We start from the raw sequence: 17,266 nt of genomic DNA, 5'->3' as shown, positions 1-17,266 counted from the left end.
TGGGCTGGGAGATGGAAGCCCCAGGGCCACAGCAGGAGGCTGAGCACAGGTGGGTGGTGGGGATTCTTGGCAGGCCTCCGAGGACTCTGGCTGCACCTCTTGAGACCATCATCCAGGGAGCTCCCAACAGGGCTGACAGTGTCCAGGCCGCAGGGCAGGTAGGGAGCCTTCACGCGGGACATAAGCCCTCCCCAAGCCAGGTCTCCTCATCCCCCACTCCCCCACCCTCCCGTGACCCTGACCCGCCCATACCACCAACCTGAGTCTCTGCAGCCGGGCGAGGCATGGAGGCCGCTCGGCCCTGGTTCTCAAGTCCAGGTTGGGGCTCCCCGTCAGGACCTCTCAGGGCCATGCTCTGCATCTGGACGTCCACAGCCTGGGCACATAGCAGCCCGCAGTCACACCAGCCCCCACCCCACTCTCACCTTCTTCCCCATCCTGGGCTCCCTGCCACATTCCTGCCATCTCCCACCATCCCTGTCTCACCCCAATCCTTATCTCATCCCCCATCCCCAGCCTGACTCCCCAGCCCTGGGAGCCCTCACCAGTTTTCCTGGCTGCACCACTGGGATCTCTGTAGAGTGGCCACACTCCAGGGGTGTCCTTGCCTCATAGGGTACCTCCTGGGTCCTCTGAGTACCCCAGGAAACAGACTCCTTGATGCCACTCTCCTGGGTTTGTCTGTAGAGAAGAGAGGATTGTGCTCTTGGCTCAGAGTTCTGTGGGCCTTGGAATGCCCACCAAGGACCTGGCTCCAACCTGCCAGGAACCTATACTGGCCCCTTCTACTCTGGGTTAGAAGCAGCCCAGACACATGAGGCCCTTCAAGTACAGGCTCTCAAGTGGCCACACAGCAAGGGATGTGGACCCAGTACCAGGGCTCAGGGCAGATGGGCAGAGAGGGCCCCTGGACATGAGTCCGAGGGAGGTCTGGGCCCACCGCTTCCTGGTCTAGGGACACCCGGCATGTTCCTCGGCCCTAGACAGGGCCTCCCAGGAGTAGTGGGAGGCCACATGTTCACAGCATGCATGACTCAGAGTGTGGACATCCTGTCTACGCTGGTGCAGAGCAAGCCCTGAGCACTACGTTAGGGGCAGTGGAGTACTCAGGAAAACCTACCTGATTAACCGTCCAAGACCCACAACCAGGCTGCAGAAAAGAACGTCCAAACATGTACAGATGAGGAGGAAATCAGGAGCCTTAAACATGCATGCTGTGCCCAGCCTGGTACCAGGCCCCACACCTTAGCCCTTGCTGGATGAGGCAGAGCACAGGCCCCCATCTTTGGGCTCAGCCAATGATTTCCTTTAGCCAATAGGGTGTTAGCAGACCTGGGACCCTGCTGGGCCTGAGGGGAGTGGCTGAAAGGAGCCTGCCTGCTACCACCCCCCAGCGATACACGGTGCAAAACAGGTACATGACTGTTAGTTTGCAACACTTGGTTTTGGGTGGTTCATTACCAAGAATTATTGTGGCAAGAGTTAGGGGTTAGGTAACAAGGACGTTACCAATTTGTCTATAAAATACAGTAGCTTAAGAAATCACTACTGGAATGGAGATCTGAGGAAAAATGTCTTAGAAGAGTTAGGGAGACGAGACACACACAGGCCGTCAACAGAATGGGGTCGAAACAAATCATTTCTCAACGGACAGTGAGGAAGCGGAGGCAGAGGCCCCTCACCGGAAAGGGAAATGGGCACGCACAATGGGAGGTGACAGTGGGAACCACCGACTGTCTAAATCCACTGACCTTAGTGCCATCAGAGGCACTTGTGTAACGTTTCGGGAATTAACTTTGGAGTCCACCATAGACCGCTCCAGCAGCACGCCTGGACTAGCTTTCAGGCAGCATCTGCCGGGAACCATTTGGGGGGAGGTGGGCATGGGGTGGAACAGAGAGGCCAGTCTCCCAAAGTGGTGATGGGACCTGAGGGCTCCATGTCCTGCAGCACAGCCTACAGGGAGCCCCTCTGGGAGGGGGAGAAACCAGGAGTCCTGCCTCCTCCATGCACCTCGCACCCTGGCCAGGTACTCACATGGCCCCGCCGTTGCTGAGGGATGCAGAGCTCTTCTGCTGAAGGAAAACCCAGGCTCCTCGGAGCACAGCCAGCTGTGTCTGCTCCAGCATGGCCTTCAGAGGGTGGAACAGGGACACAGGGCCCATCTGTAGAAGGGACTCAGGGAAGAGGAAGAGCTCTAAGGGCAGAGACAGGTGTGCCGGAAAGCTGGCCTGACCCCACAGCATGGGTTGGTGCTCCTTCTGCCCTGCCCCAGCCCTACATAGGAGGTAGGCGGGGACTTACCCCAAACCTGGCCTGTGAGTGACATCAGGAAAGTCATTTCACTTCTTGGAGCTTCAGTTTCCCTATCTACAATCTGGGGACCTCATCCAATTACACATGGTAAAAAGATGTCATCTCATCATCAACTTGGATTGATGGGTAGAGGCTGCATGAGCCCCGGACTGAGCAGAATTCTAAGGACATTTCAGGGCTCAGGGGGTGGCGGGGGGCACTGATGGGTGTCTGCAACAGACAGGGGAATGGGGGATGTGGTGTGGGCATCAGATACTTCCCATCCCACAATGGGTGAATGTCCCTGTAAGCTCCGAACACCAGGCAACTTTCTAGACAGAGTCTATGTATGGCCACTGATGGTTTGCCGGCATAGGAAAGTTGTTATCTTTGAAGGATGACATCGGGAAGATGGGGCCCCAAACCAGCCCAGTCAGAGTCATGAGTGGAAGAAATCATGACCCTGGACACATCAGTTTGAATTTCTCCGGTCCCTGCCAATGTGCACGGTAATCAGGTTCTCATCGAACCTCCCCAAACAACCTCCTCAAATATTCTTCAAACTTTTTTCTTCTACCAATTCAAAAAGTGGTATCTCCAGGGAACAGGTCCGCACCCCTTGTCTACTGCTCCTGAACACTAGGTCTCCATGTCAGGGGGCCCCCAGTACCAGCAAGAGACCAGCCGTTGGAAAGCATACAGGCTGTATGGAGTTTCTGACTTCGGGGCCGGAGAGTGAGGCTACAGTAAGAACCTCTCATCTTCCTTTTCCCGCCGTGCAATCCCCAGGAAGGATGTGGGTTTCCTCTGCCGTCCAAACAACTGACGGGTGCCAGAGTCTGAGGTTTACTTCTTGGAAATCCTGGAACTCGGTACCTGGGACAGGCCTCCCGTGGCCTGGTGAATCTGGGCTCTGGAGGTCTTGTTCTGTTTGTAGAAGTCAAATATCATCAGAGCTGCATACACCTTTCCTACGGTCATCTCATCGGCTGGAGGGAGAGAAAACAGAGGGTGGAGTGTGGAGGAGGAAGGGGAGGTGGGGGGCAAGGGAACAGCCTCCACCACAGGGACTCCTGGACATGCTCAGGGAAGGGCACAGGGCTTGGCCGAAGTTGCATCTTTGGACACTGAGCACGTGTCCTCTGGAGCTGTACTGACTCTCCACAGGGCCCTCCATCTCCTCCCAATGAAGTGGATGTGGGGTTTAATCTTTAAGCACCTCATCTCTAACTGTAGGAGTCTCCCTGCTCTTCTCTGGATTTTTTTAAGTATACACGCCCACCAGGAACGTGGGTGACTGTGGTCAACAGAATAAATCCCAGGGAATCCGTTCCCACAGTCCCTATGCACCCACTGGTAAGACCGTTCTCCCTGCAGGTGGAAACTAAGTCTAGACTATTGACGAGGTCACCCTGGCCCAGGCCTCCTGGCTCTGCCTCTGGGAGGGACAAAAAAGGGGGGGTGAACAAGGAGAATTTCTTGCCCTCACTTACGTTTATGGGGTGGCACCAGTAAATCCAGGGTCTTCTGGGGCAGATGGGCCCACACAGAGGAAATCTCCTTCCTCAACTCTGCATCACACTGATGCTGCTTGGTGCCGGCTGGGGCAGGACAAGGGTGTGGAGGGGAAGAGAGATGTTAGGAGCTGTCTAACGGGCCCCCTGGGGGAGCCGGCAGGGAGAGATGTGGTGTGAGGGGAAATGGGGCAAGGACAGTGCCAGGAGAAAGGGCAGAGCAGGGAGAAGCACGGCCACGGCGGCTTTCAGAGCGTCCCTGATGGGCACGTGCAGAGACAGAGGCCTGTGTGCGTGGGCCCTGGGAGTGGAGAAGGGATATGGTGGTGGTCCAGCTGTTCATCCAGCCATTCAAAACTATCAAGTGAGCACCCTCCCGTGCCAGGGACTATTCTAGGTGATGGAACAAAAGCAAAGGAGTCGTCTTTGTGGCACCATGTGGCTTGACTCAACAATACAGTGGCAGTAAGTTCAAAACCTAGTGTGTTGGGTGCAGAAAAAGCTTAAGTAGGGAGGGATGAGAAATATTAGGAGGGCTGAAATTTTGGACAGGGTAGTCAGAAAAGGTCTCATGAGAAGGTGGTGTGTGTGTAAGACCCCGAAGGCAGAAAAGGACCAGGGGCTGCAAAGGCCTTGGTGTGTCACACAACCAGCCAGGAAGGCAAGTCTCACTGAGCAGGGGGTGGGGGTGAGGGGTTGCAGGGAGCAGATGTTGAGATAGGAAGCAGCAGAGGGTGATAAGCAGAGGGATAAAATACTCTGATTGATCTGTTTTTAGCATCAGGTTTACTATGGTATAATGTACATACAATGAAATCCACCCTTTTCAGTTATCCCATTCTATGAACTTTGGTAAATGCATAAAGCCGCGCATCCACCCCCACAATCGAGACATGGTATATGGCATCACTGCCAAAGTCCCTCTGTGCTCCCTTTGTAGCTGACCCCTTGGCCTCCTCTCATCCCATCCCATCCCTAGTGTGTTTTCTGTCTCAGTCTGTTTTGCCTTCTCCAGAATGACAAACAAACAACGTCATCAGGTGTATTGGCTTTTGAGTAGGACTTCTCCACTCAGCGTGGTGCCTTTGAGATTCAGTCCACGTTGTTGAGTGTATAAGTAGCCTGTTTCTTTTGATTGCAGAGTACTACCTTATGGTATGGATAGACCACAATTTGTTTATCCATTCACCAGTTGTGAACATTTGAGTTGCTTACACTTTCAGGTGATTATGAAATAAAGCTGTGAACATTTGCATATATGTTTTTGTGCAGATGTATGTTTTCTTTTCTTCCCACTTGGGAGTGGGCTGGCTGGGCCGAATGGTAAGGAACTGTCAAGCTAGGATCACAAGAATTCCATATTATGCATTCTCACCAGGACTTAATATTGTCATTTAGAAAAGTATTTTAGTCGTATTAATAACCATGTAGTGTTATCTTACTATGGCTTCATTTTGGATTTCTGCCATCCAAGTACTAACCAGGCCCAACCCTGCTTAGCTTCTGAGATCAGACGAGATCGGGCACGTTCAGGGTGGTATGGCCGTAGACTTCATTTTGGATTTCTCTAATGATTAATGATATTGAGCATCTTTATAGGTGTTTCTTTGCCTTCCATATATATATTTTGGTAACAGGTCTATTCGAATCCTTTGCCCATTTTTATTAGGTTGTTTATTTTCTTATTACTGAGTTGTGACAGACCTTTATCTATTCTGGAAACTGATCCTATATCAGATACATGGTTCAAAAATATCTTCACCAATGATTTAGCTTTGTCTTTTCATTTTCTTAAATGTCTTTTTGAAGAGCAAAAGTTTTTAATGTTGATAAAGTTCAATATTTCAATTTTTTTTTATGGCTCATGCTTTTGGTGTCTTCAAAAATCTTTGCCAAACTCAAAATTACCAAAATCTCTCTCCTGTGTTTCCTTCTAGAGGTTTTAAAATTTTACATTTTACATTTATGTCTATGATCAATTTCAAGTTAATTTTTGTAGGAGGTAAAATGTATGTGCTATGGACTGAATTGTGTGCTGCCCCCGTTCACATGTTGAAGCAGAACCCTCATTGTGACTGTATAAGGCCGAGAAGGAGGCAATTAGGTGAAATGAGGTCAGAAGGGTGGGACCCTGACCCAGAGAGTTAATGTCCTTATGAGAAGAGACACCAGAAAATTCGTTCACTCTCTGTATGCACTCAGGGAAAGACCATGTGAGCACACAGTGAGAAGGTGACCACCCTACAAACCAGGAGGACAGGCCCAGGAATGAAACTTACCTTCCTGGCAACTTGATTTGGACTTTCAGCCTCCAGACTGTGAGAAATAAATTTCTGTGTTTAAGCCACTCAGTTGTGGTTCTTTGTTATTGGCAGCCCAAGCAGACTAAGACACTAAATGTCAAGATTTTTCCCTTTTTTGGATAGTTGTCTAAATTTTTCAAGTACCATTTGTTTAAAAAATAATCTTTTCTTCATTAATTGCCTTTACAACTTCATCAAAAATCCATTGGCAATGAAGTACGAGTCTCTATTGTGTTCCACTGACCCATGTTTCTGTCCTGTCACCAACACGATACACCTCAATTGACATGCTTTATAGAAAGTCTTTGATCCAGGTAGAGTAAGTTTTCTTTGTTCTCTTTTCAAAATTGCTTGTTATTCAAGTTCTTTTGCTTTTCTAGATACATTTTAGAATTCGTTTGTACATTTCTACCTAAACCCCTGTTGGGATTTTGATTGGGTGAACATTTATTCTATTGATGAATGTGGGAAGAACTGACATCATGACAATATGGAATCTTCCAATGCATGAAGATGATGCAGTGCTTAATTTTTAGATCTTCTTTGCTTCTTTCAATGTTTTGAAATTTGCAACATACAGATCTCACATATATACTTTTTAGAGTTATCCAGCAACAAAGAAGTACTTCATGTTTTTGGTGTGATTTTAATGGAACTTTTTCCGATTTAAATTGTTAATTGCTAATATATAGAAATACATTTGCTTCTTGCACACTGACCTTGTATCCTGTCACCTTGCTCTATACTTGTGGATGGTTTAGTAACTTTTTTTAATGGCTTAAAACAACAGAAATTTATTATCTCAGTTCTGGAGGCCAGAAGCTCAAAGTCAGTGTCAGCATGACCGTGCCTCCTCCAAATGTTCTAGTGAAGAATACTTCCTTGCCTGTTTCTAGATGTTGGTGGCTCCCAGCCATCCTTGGCATTCCTTGGCCCGTAGATGCCTCCATTTTATTCACTTTTTCTTAGAGTCTTTCAGATTTTCTCCATAGATAATCATGTCAATTGTGAGTACAGGCAGTTTTATTTCTTCCTTTCCAATTGGTATGCCTCCTATTTCTCTTTCTTAACTCATTACAATGGCTAAGACCTAACATATGATGTTGAACAAGAATGAACAAAACAGCAGACATCCTTCCATTGTTCTTGATCTTAACGGAAAAAGAGTTAGTCTTTCCCTGTTAAGTGTGTCATTTGCTGAAGGATTTTCATAGATATCCTTGATCAGATTGAGGGGGCTTCCATCAGTTTCTACTCTATGCAGAATTTTTAAAATCATGAATAGATACTGAATTCTTGTGAAATGCTTTTTCTGCATCTATTGAGATGATCATATAGTTCTACTTCTTTGATATATCAAATTATATTGATTGATTTTTTATACTTGAACTCAACTTGCATTCCTGGGATAAACCCTACTTTTGTCATCAAGCAAACAGATATATATATACAGCCAGACTCAGTCTGAGAAAACTGGGTGGAATATTTTTGTGTCTACAGTCATGAGGGATACTGATCTGTCACTTTCTTTTCCTATAACATCTTTGTCTCATCTTGGTGTCGGAGCAATGTCAGCACACTATGGTAAGTTGAGAAATGTCCTCTTTTTCTCTATTTTCTGGAAGAGTTTATATAGAGCTGGTATTAGTTCCCCCTTAAATGTTTGGTGAACCTCATCTATGGAGCTAACTGGGCTGGGGATTTTCTTTGTTGGAAGGCTTTTAACTATAATTTAATTTCTTTAATAACTATAGTGCTACTCAGATTCTCTCTTCCTTTTTTTAACCCACTCAGGTTATCCATTCTTGAATGAGCTTGATATTTGGTGTCAAGGAATTTTTCCATTTCATTTAAGTTGTTGAAGTTATTGACAGAAGGTTGTTCATAAAATTTCCTTGTTATCCATTTAATGGCAGCAGGACCTGTAGTGGTGTTCTCTCTTTCATTCCTTATATTGGTTATTTCTATCTCTTTTTCAGATTGGTCTAGCCAGAGGTTTCTTAATTTTATTGGTTTGGATTTTAACATGATCATTCTAGCTGTTCTGTTGCAGGCAGACAAGTACAGAGGCAGACCAGTCAGGAAGCTACTCTAAGAATCGAGTCAAGACCAAAGAGAGAGGGGCTTGGACCAGGAGCTAGCAGTGGGAGAGGACAAAGAAGTGATCATATTCTGGTATATTATGAAGGTGGAGTTAAGAGATATGACAAGAGATCATATATGGATCAAAACTGGGAAAGGATTTTAAAAAAAAGAAAGAAAGAAAGAAAGAGGAGGTAAGAATGACTCCTGAGGTTTTTGTCTTGAGTGACTAACTGGAAGAACAGAGTTTCTACTGATGGAGACGGGAAAGATCATGGGGAACAAGTGGCGATCAAGTTTGGGCAAGTGAACTTTGGAATGCTTCCTGGGCCTCCCAGTGGAGATAGTAAAAATTCACATGAGAATGCAGAATGCAGGTCTGGAGTCCAGGAGGAGGCCTGCACTAAAAACACAAAGTTGGAATTCCCTGTATTTAGAGCCATGAAAATAGGTGGAATGACAAACGTGGCAAAGGGAACAGTCTGAGGGGCACAGTGACATTCAGAGAGTGGGAGACATGAGAAAACAGAACAGGAAACATCAAAGGGATTCAAAAAGAAGGACAGGACCACGGAGGAAGGGCTGAGCCGCGGGCGGACGCGGCCACGGAGGAAGGGCTGAGCAGCGGGCGGACGCGGCCACGGAGGAAAGGCTGAGCTGTGGATTAGGTAAAATGAGGACCGAGCAGACGGAGGTCACTGAACAGCTCAGCAAGAGCGACTCCAGCAACATTGCAGTGGAAACCCACCTGCAGACCTAACAAGAGAGACCAGACAGACAATACAGACCAGTCTCTCAAGGAGTTGTTCACGAGGAGGGGAAGAATAAACATAGGGAAGCCAATGGAGGGAGCAGAAAACCTTTTAAAGATGGGAGAGATCATACCTTGTTTATATGTTGATACAAAGAATCCAATAGGGAGGAAAAACTGACAGGGCAAGAAGCAGGGTGCAGAATTTCTGGCATGACATCTTTGGGTAGATGATGAGAATGGGACCTAGAGTGTAAGGGGGGCAGGGTATGGGACTGGCCTTGACTCATCCGCTACAAACGAAATGGCTGAGATCAAGGGCTCGAGTGCAGCCAGGAGGGTGGTGTGGGGGCAGAGACAGTGCAGATCCCCTCTGGTGGCTCTAATTTTTCTAATTTTCACAGGAGGGTGAAGGCGGAAAGGATACACTGGAGGTTTATTCTCTCCTAGATTTGGCACAGGCTATGCAGTCCTATCAGATAGCTCAGGAGAGGACCTGACAGGACCCGGGGTCACTACGGGGAGTGGACAGAAGGCACACAGACGCTGCACCCTGGAAGGGTGCTACCTCATGTGAACCTATGTTCTGCCGTCACATGCTCTGGGTAACCTGGACAGGTCATTTAACCTGCACCTCAGCTCCCGCACATGAAAATGGGATCACTACAATGCTTAAAGGCAGGGCAGTTATCAGGGGGTAAGGTCAGTGCCCAACAGAGGCGTCATGAGCAGCTGTCCTTGGTCGTCTCCAGACAAGCCTCCTCACCCCCCTTCCCTGCACACCCACCTGGGGGTGGCTCTGGAGTGAGACTGCCCGGTCCTGGCTTGGTGCCCTCCCCAGATGCTGCCTTGCTCACCTGGAGCCAGCTCGATCTCCAGTGCAGTCCGAATGAGGGCCATCAGCGTGGACGTGAAGTGGACGGTCATGTCCTCATTGGAGATGGGCATGTTCATGTGAACCAGGAGCTAGAGACAAGGGGAGCAGGTCAGGGCCAGGCCTACCAGGGTCCCTCCACCAAAGGACTACAAGGTGCTGGAGGCCCCTAGAGGCTGGGCTTTGCCTCCTGGGGGTGGCTTCTGCAGGCGCCCAGGCAAAGTTGGGTGGCTGGGAGTCTTGCCAGCATTCACACTCACCCTTGGACCACCCCCCGCCATTGGAGCAGTCCCTCCTTATCCTAGCTGCAGAAAAATAGAAGTCCAGGTAAATATTGTAGCATAGCACCAAGCCAGAAGCCTGGATCCCTCTGAAAGAACAGGCACATGCTTAGCCAGAAGGAACCCTACCCAAGGCTGGAATAAGGGGCATGAGGCCTGGTCTGAAGAGGGAGGGATCTTGGCTGCAGAACAGAGGCGAGGCACCCTGGGATGGCCCACAGACTGGAGGGAAGACCCCTGTCCTTACAGCTCTGCCCAACGTCATCTCATCCACCAGCAGCCTGGAGCACTGGACAAGGGGCGGGTTAGCCAAGAGCACAGATCTGAGCTCCCACTCCCAGTGAGGCATCCCTTCACCCCAGGAAGGCTTCTGCCTCTCACTGCCCAGTCAGGGGGCTGGAAGAGGCAGCCAGCACCTTCCAGTCAGAAGGACCCAGAACAGATGGTACTGCACAGGGCCAGAGTGGAGGCTGGTAGGGAGAGGCTCAGGGCCATTGCACAGGAGTAAAAGTACTTCGGACCAGACTGGGGGCAGTGCCCTGCTTCTTTGCTCCCTGTTTCCGCATCAGGTGAACAGCCCCTTTCCTCTCCTCATTTTTCAAGGACAGAACAGCAGGAGACAGATGTGTGTCTGTACCACAGACCTCCGGGTATAGTCACCAGCTGCCCAGAGCCTGAGGCTCTGAGAACTTAGGTGATGTCCAGGAAGAAAAGTACCCTTGGTGTGTCTGGCACGGTCTCAGCCTGGGAGGTCACCTAGCTGACCAGGTAGAGCCCTAGGGGCACCGTGACCCACCTGTCTTCTCTCACTGCTCTCTTGTCATCTACCATAAGACAGAGCTAGACAAGGGGGCACAGGGCCCCTCCCCGGGTTGTGCCTGTCCTCTGCCAAGCCCACATCCCATGACAGAGCAGCCTCTCTTCCCCTCTAGGGAGGGACCCCAGCCCAGCCCCCAGTGTCTGGGCCCTAGATCCAATCCTCGGCCTAGTAGAGACCAGGTGGCTAGAGAAACCAGCCCAGACTCTGCCCCCCTGAATGCTGGTGAAGCCCCACCTGGCACATCCAATCGCAGTACCAGGACCTCACACATCACCTTTGTGATGCACACCAGGAAAATCAGCTTTCCAGAGCACAGGGTCCCTGTAGACCAGCACCGATGGCAGGAGGAGAGGCAGAGGGATTCCTCTCCAGGGAAGTCAGGAAGTCGGGTACCAGCCTGAAGGGGGAGCAAGCAGGTGATTTCCAAGAGAAGAGAGCTCTGTCCACGGCACCTTCACCAGAGGCTCTCCTCTGCCTGTCCAGGCCCTAGAAGGGCAGGGATCTCAGGAAGCGGCAGAAGGACAAGGCCAGGGTAAACAGACAGGCATCTCTGCCCTGGGCCTAGGACCTCCTGGTCATAGCACTCAGAGCATCTCCTGGACCCTCCCCAGCTCCCCAAGCCCATCCATTCCTACCCACCCTGAGACCTCCCTTGGCCTATTCATGACCAGAACCTTGGAACTGGCCAGCACAGCTGGGGAGGGGCCCTAAAGGCTAGCCCATCAGAGCTCTGCATGCCCAGCCTGGCCCCAGGTATCAGTGTGGACAGAACTCTCCTTCTTGGGAACAAAGCTACAGTCTTGCATGCAGCCTCAGGCAGGCACAACATGCATACCAGGCAGGGGAGGGCTGAGGAGGACAGCAGAGGCATCTGCCGATGGCCTGAAGGAGCCACTTAGATTCCAAAGGCTGTGCTGAGCCAGGTGACAGAGGCAGGCCCAGATTGAGAGCACAGAGACAGCGCGGACAGAACCAGAGAGAGGAAAGCTCTGCTGGGAAGCTCGCTCAGAGAGAGGGCGGTGGCAGAGAGGCTCCAGACACATGCTGGTGGAGCCGCATGACTCAGGCTGGCTCTGTTTTCTGGGAGCAATGGGAGCTGCAGGAGGGCTCTCGGTGTGGGGCAACGGGTGGGGGGTGGTGCTGGAGGGATGGTAGGTGCCTACACACCAAAAGGCACATGGGGCAGGTGAGAGCAGGCTTGGGGCTGGGCCATGTGACCTGCTCGCCCCCAAGGAGGGAGGCCTGGAGATGTCCTTCAGTTTACCCCCTCCTTGCCGCTCAGCCTCCTGGGCTCCTCAGCGATGGAGGGAGCATGGGACTACCTGTCCTTACCCTGCAGCAGTCTCTGAAGCCCCAGGAATGACAGCAGAACGCCTGTCCCTGGCATCCTTTCCTTCTTAATGCCACAGTGCCTCCTTCCCGCTGTGGAACTTACAAAGCCCTGAGATGCTGCCTCCCCAGGCTGACAGCAGCCCAGACCTGGGGAAGTTCTGCATGTGCAGAGCTGAGTGGGGGTTCCTCAGAAGTGCCAGAGGCCCTGCAGGCCCCTATTACCCCAGGCTCAGACCCAAAGGGCTGGATACCTCCACCCTCATCAGGTGCTTATGGGACAGAGAAGCTGAGTGCAGTTCTGAGCCCGGAACAAAAACAGCTTCTGTTAAAAGGGTGGTCTGTCCCCTCATTTCCGGGAAAGAGAAGGGAAGGAAAAAAGGCAGGTGGAGGGCTCTGGCTCCGTCTTCCTGAGCCTCTCAGGGGCTCTCAGAGGGGGCAGATCTGCGGGCACAAGGGGCGGGTGCAGATACCATCATGGTATCTGTGTCCCTCTGTCTGGGAAGGTAGAGGACATGGCTGGAGCAGAGAAAAGGGAGAAACAGTGAGACAGCAGAGCGGCAGACAGATAGACGGACAAGCCCCGAGAGGAGACGGGAGACCAGCCCCAGCACAGCCAGCCTCGGGGTGCAGGGTCGGGGTCTACCTTGTATGCAACTCGAGCAGGGCAATTCTCCCCCAGCCTCAGGGGTGGGGACATGTGTTTCAGCATCTCAAACATGTTATTGTAACTGATGCGCCCACTGGAGACCCGGCCCAGAGAGGCAGAGGCAGGGTGGGGTCCACAGGAAGGGGTGCGGCGGGAGGGGGGTGGGGGGAGGAAACAGACAAAAAAACAGATCCAGTTAACTAGCATCAGATTACATGCCAAAAGTCAAAATACGTAAAATGAGGGACTTCTCTGCTTGACTCGATCCCCTCCTTGCCCCTCCCAGCCTCACCTCCACACTCCAGCCCCACGCAGGGCAGTGGCCAGGGGTGACATCTGAGCTAATGAAAATGGAGGGATGAGGAAGGGCTGCATCGGGGCGGCTTTGGGTTGTCAACTTCTGATTTTACACTTTTAGAAACCACAGATAATGCCAAATCAGAAGAGCTGTTTCACCATGCCAGGAGAGCCGGCAGACAGAATTATGTGACTGATGAGGCCGGCCTGAGAACCACGGCAGAAACATAGCTTTCCAGAATGCTCAATTTGCTTCCAAGTTAGCCTAGAGGCTAAAGAAGTGGTGAAAACTCTACAACAAGCCAGAAAACTAGAGCTGGGGGAGCCCCGAGGCTCTAGAGACAAACTTGACGGGTGAGTCCTGCTCCAAGCCCAGAGATGCCCGAGGCTGCCCAGGGCGGGGCTGCTGCGGGGAGTCAGGGCTGGGCAGGAAATGGGAGACGGGTGGGGGGGTGGACAGGGCAGGGGCGGGTGGGCAGCTGGGGTGGGGTGTGGCTTGGAGCCACTCTTGCACCCTCCTGTCCACACCAGGGACAGGGCTGGCCCCAACACATGGGACAAGGCTGCGGATCCAGGGAGGTGTCTGGGGGCCAATGACTGTGTCTTCTGAGGTAGACAGGCCACCAGGCCTACAGCCTCAACTCCACCCCTGGGGACACCTACCTATGGGACCTGCTTGGGGTCCCAGAGACGAGGTCGGGTTCAGGCCACCCAGGAGAGAAAGGGGACATCTTTTTCCTGGCAGGCACAGCTGCCCCAGGGCCTGGCCCTCCTCCCAGGGTTCCCAGCCTTGGCTGAGTGGATCGATCCAGAGGTGAAGCAGGAGGGCCCATCTTTGGGCCTCCACTGCCTCCGTCTGCGCCTTGCTCGGGGACCAGAAAGCCCTCGGTTGTCAGGCTCTTCAGACTGGGAGGGGCCGCTCCTCCTGGTCTGCTTGTGCCCATGCGCTCCTCCTCTGGGGCCCTTGGCCTCCAGCCTGTCTGACCATTAGCACACCCTGGAGAGCCTGGAGGCAAAGCCGGAAAGACAGCTGTTTCCTCGGGCACAGGCAGGGCCTGGCCCCCAGCTCCCACACAGCAGCCGACCCCTGCCCTCCAGGCCCAGCCAGCAAGCTTCATGTACACTGCCTCAGAAGGTGGCCTCTCCCCAGCCAGCGGGAGGGGTCGGGAGATCAGATGGGGGACCAGAGCCTCCAGGAGGTTGGAGTGCGGGGCGGGGCAGGGCAGGAGGAAAGAGAGGTGAGGTGTCCTCATTCCCAAACCAGGCAGGGAGTTTGCGCTGCATTTGCATTTCGGGCAGGGAAGGGTATGTCCCATGGAGGCTCTGAAGTTGCAAACCTTGTAGGCCAACCTACGAGGGCAGTTCTTCCCTAAGCCGACGGATGGCGCAATACAACGTAACAAACTGTGCATATCCTTACAATGAATCAGGCAACTGGAAAGGAAATGTCACAGGTTATGGCAACCAAGGCACAATGAGCCCGTCCCGTCCGTCCACCCAGGCTGCTACAGGAAGAGGAGCCGGGCGGCTGCACAGGCAGCTCCCTGCAGGGAATCCTGGGGCTCAGAAAGCCCCGGGAAGCAGGGCAATCCCAAGACCATTTCCAGAGCCTGACGCGGGCAGGAGGCACACCATACAGAACCAGCGCTGGCCCCTGTCACAAGCCCCCACTGTGCACGCACTGGAACCACTGGTCCGCCTCCCCCCGGGTCTTGTTCACCCACCCTCTCTGGCAGCCCCTGCTCTCGCTCCCTGAGTTCCGGAGACCCCACGCCTGGCTCTCCTGACCGTCTCTACCTCCTGCATCTCCTGGAGTCTGCTGGCCCGGCTAAGGACACCCTAGTCCCAGGGTGGGCATCCTGGCCAACACTGACGTTTCTCTTTCCTATCCAGTCAGCTCCAAGTGACTTCTGCAAAAGGGGGAAGAAAGAGGAAGCCCCACTTTGGCCTCACCCAAGGTGCTTGCTAACTCGCTGGACCTAAAGGTTCATGACGAAGGGTCTGGAAGCATGGTGAAGCCCCCAGCCCCAATAATCACCCAACCCAATTCACGGCCTGTTCTCTGGCTCATCTTCTCTCTTCCACCATTGAATCCATCAGACAGCACCAGATGGAAAGTGGGGGCACCATACTGTCACTGCAATGCAAAAAACTGTCCTCGCTGTCTATAAAGCAAAGTCAAAGCTCCTTGTTTATCCCAAATTTCAAGATCTTCTCAACCTGTCCCAGCCGCCCTTCCAGCCCCTTTGCAATGCGTTCTCTCCTCCATCAGACACAATCAGACCCCCTTCCCTTCAGGCCCGGCCCTGACCTCTTCTCTAGAGCTCAATCCATCCTGCCCTCTTCAGTTTGGCTCAAATGCCACCTCCTCTGACTCACCGGCCAGATGGGGTTTCTCCCTCCTCGAACACCCCGGGCTCACACTATGGTTCCTCTGTTCTCCCACAGTCCCATTGGACTCAGCATCCCGAGAGCACGTGCTTGCTTCACCTACACACCCCTGGTCCCCAGCACACGGCGGATGCTCAGGAATGTTGACTGGGCAGATGGATGAACACAAAGATGAGTAGACAGATCGCTTACAGGTGTGATTGTGATTCTCCTCTCGACTCTCTACCCTTCACCAAGTGAGGCAACGGGGAAGATGGGAGTAGGCGGCACCAGAAAGCAACAACCCCACGCCTTCTTCATCTCCCCACAGCAAGCATGTGTGCACGCACATGTGCACATACATACCCATACACACCTGCGTTCAAACACATGTGCACCCACGAGCATGCATGCCCGTGCACACATATGCACACGTGCATTCACACACACGTGCACACATGCACTGCACTCACACATCTGCACACAATCACGTGTGCACGTGCGTACGTTTACACACAAACCATGTGCGTGTGTGCACATGTACACATGTATGTCTGCTGCACATTCACACACACGTGCACACAAGCACACACAGCACACACATGCACTGCACTCACATTTGCACACAATCATGTGTGCACGCTCGTACGCGTACACACAAAACATGTGCATGTACACCCATGCACACACACGTGCACACATACACTGTACTCACACATTTGCACACAATCATGTGTGCACGCTCGTATGCATACACACAAACTATGTGCGTGTGTGCACTTGCACACATGTATGCCTGCTACACATTCACACACATGCACTGCACTCACATTTGCACAATCACCTGTGCACATTCGTACGCGTACACACAACCCATGTGTGTACGTACATGCACACATGTATGTCTGCTGCAAACATGCATGCATGCATGCCACATGTGCACACAAACACACCCATGCACATATGCAACACACACACGTGTGTACACTTGTGCACACACCCACAGAGCCATACACACATATGAAAGCGTGGGAAATTTCACAAAGTTTTGTTGTTCTTTAAGTCTCTCCAAGAACGAGGAGACAGCAGAGTGGCCACCTGGGATATAAAGCGGACCACATCCCTACATCTGCCACGGAGGCTAGGAAGGGCTCAAAGCACCCTCGGTCCTGTGCCCAGGACTCAGTCTCCTCAGCTGCCTCTGCTGGGCCTTCCCCTATGCCCTGCCATCTGGAGGCAGGCTATGTTTTCAGCCCAGGCCACATGTGGGAGCAGCAAGTCTGAGTGTTAGTTGCGGGTCACATTTTTGCTACTTTTGGACCATGGTCTTGTGTGCTATTTCACAGATGCCACCTCTGGGGTGACACTTATATTTGTCGTCTACTCTTCCACAGCACTTTCTTTACTCCACTCCCAATAGCCCCTGCCTTCCAGAGGCCCCATTTTCAGAACTCTGGATTTGGGAAAGAGTCTGAGCACCCTGTGCACCATCACAAAACCACAGTCTGGCCCAAGTCCATTTCCTGTATGTCCAAATTCTGCTCCACCTGTGGCTGGACTAGGGGAAGCCCTGGGTCTACAGTTCATAAAGATTTGGGGGAAGTCCTCCCCTCTCACAGGCCTGCACTGACTTGCCTTTGTCCTGCACATATGGACATACTGCCCACACAGCATCTCTGCTTCCCTGCAACACACCCTTTC

At 52.1% G+C, this 17,266-nt stretch overlaps 1 protein-coding gene across 1 annotated transcript; it reads right to left on the bottom strand.

Moving 5' to 3' along the window:
• Positions 1–259: 259 nt before the first annotated feature.
• LOC112814608 (voltage-dependent N-type calcium channel subunit alpha-1B-like) lies at positions 260–15,023 on the bottom strand (the record flags this gene model as incomplete). The annotated part of the gene is made up of 8 exons (XM_073890552.1): positions 14,984–15,023; positions 11,210–11,317; positions 9,803–9,911; positions 3,789–3,896; positions 3,172–3,284; positions 2,038–2,165; positions 546–681; positions 260–376 (listed from the first exon to the last, which is right to left on the bottom strand). Coding segments are annotated over exons 1-8 (837 nt in total), but the record flags the coding sequence as incomplete, so codon positions are not given.
• Between the last annotated feature and the right edge of the window lie 2,243 nt (positions 15,024–17,266).

Source organism: Callorhinus ursinus, unplaced genomic scaffold (genome assembly GCF_003265705.2).
Source record: "Callorhinus ursinus isolate GAN/ISIS: 27379988/994484 unplaced genomic scaffold, GSC_fseal_2.0 scaffold774, whole genome shotgun sequence".
In the NCBI taxonomy this organism is placed as follows: Eukaryota; Metazoa; Chordata; class Mammalia; order Carnivora; family Otariidae; genus Callorhinus; species Callorhinus ursinus.
The sequence above is the reverse complement of the archived record's forward strand: the minus strand, read 5'-3'. Positions and strand labels throughout refer to the sequence as shown.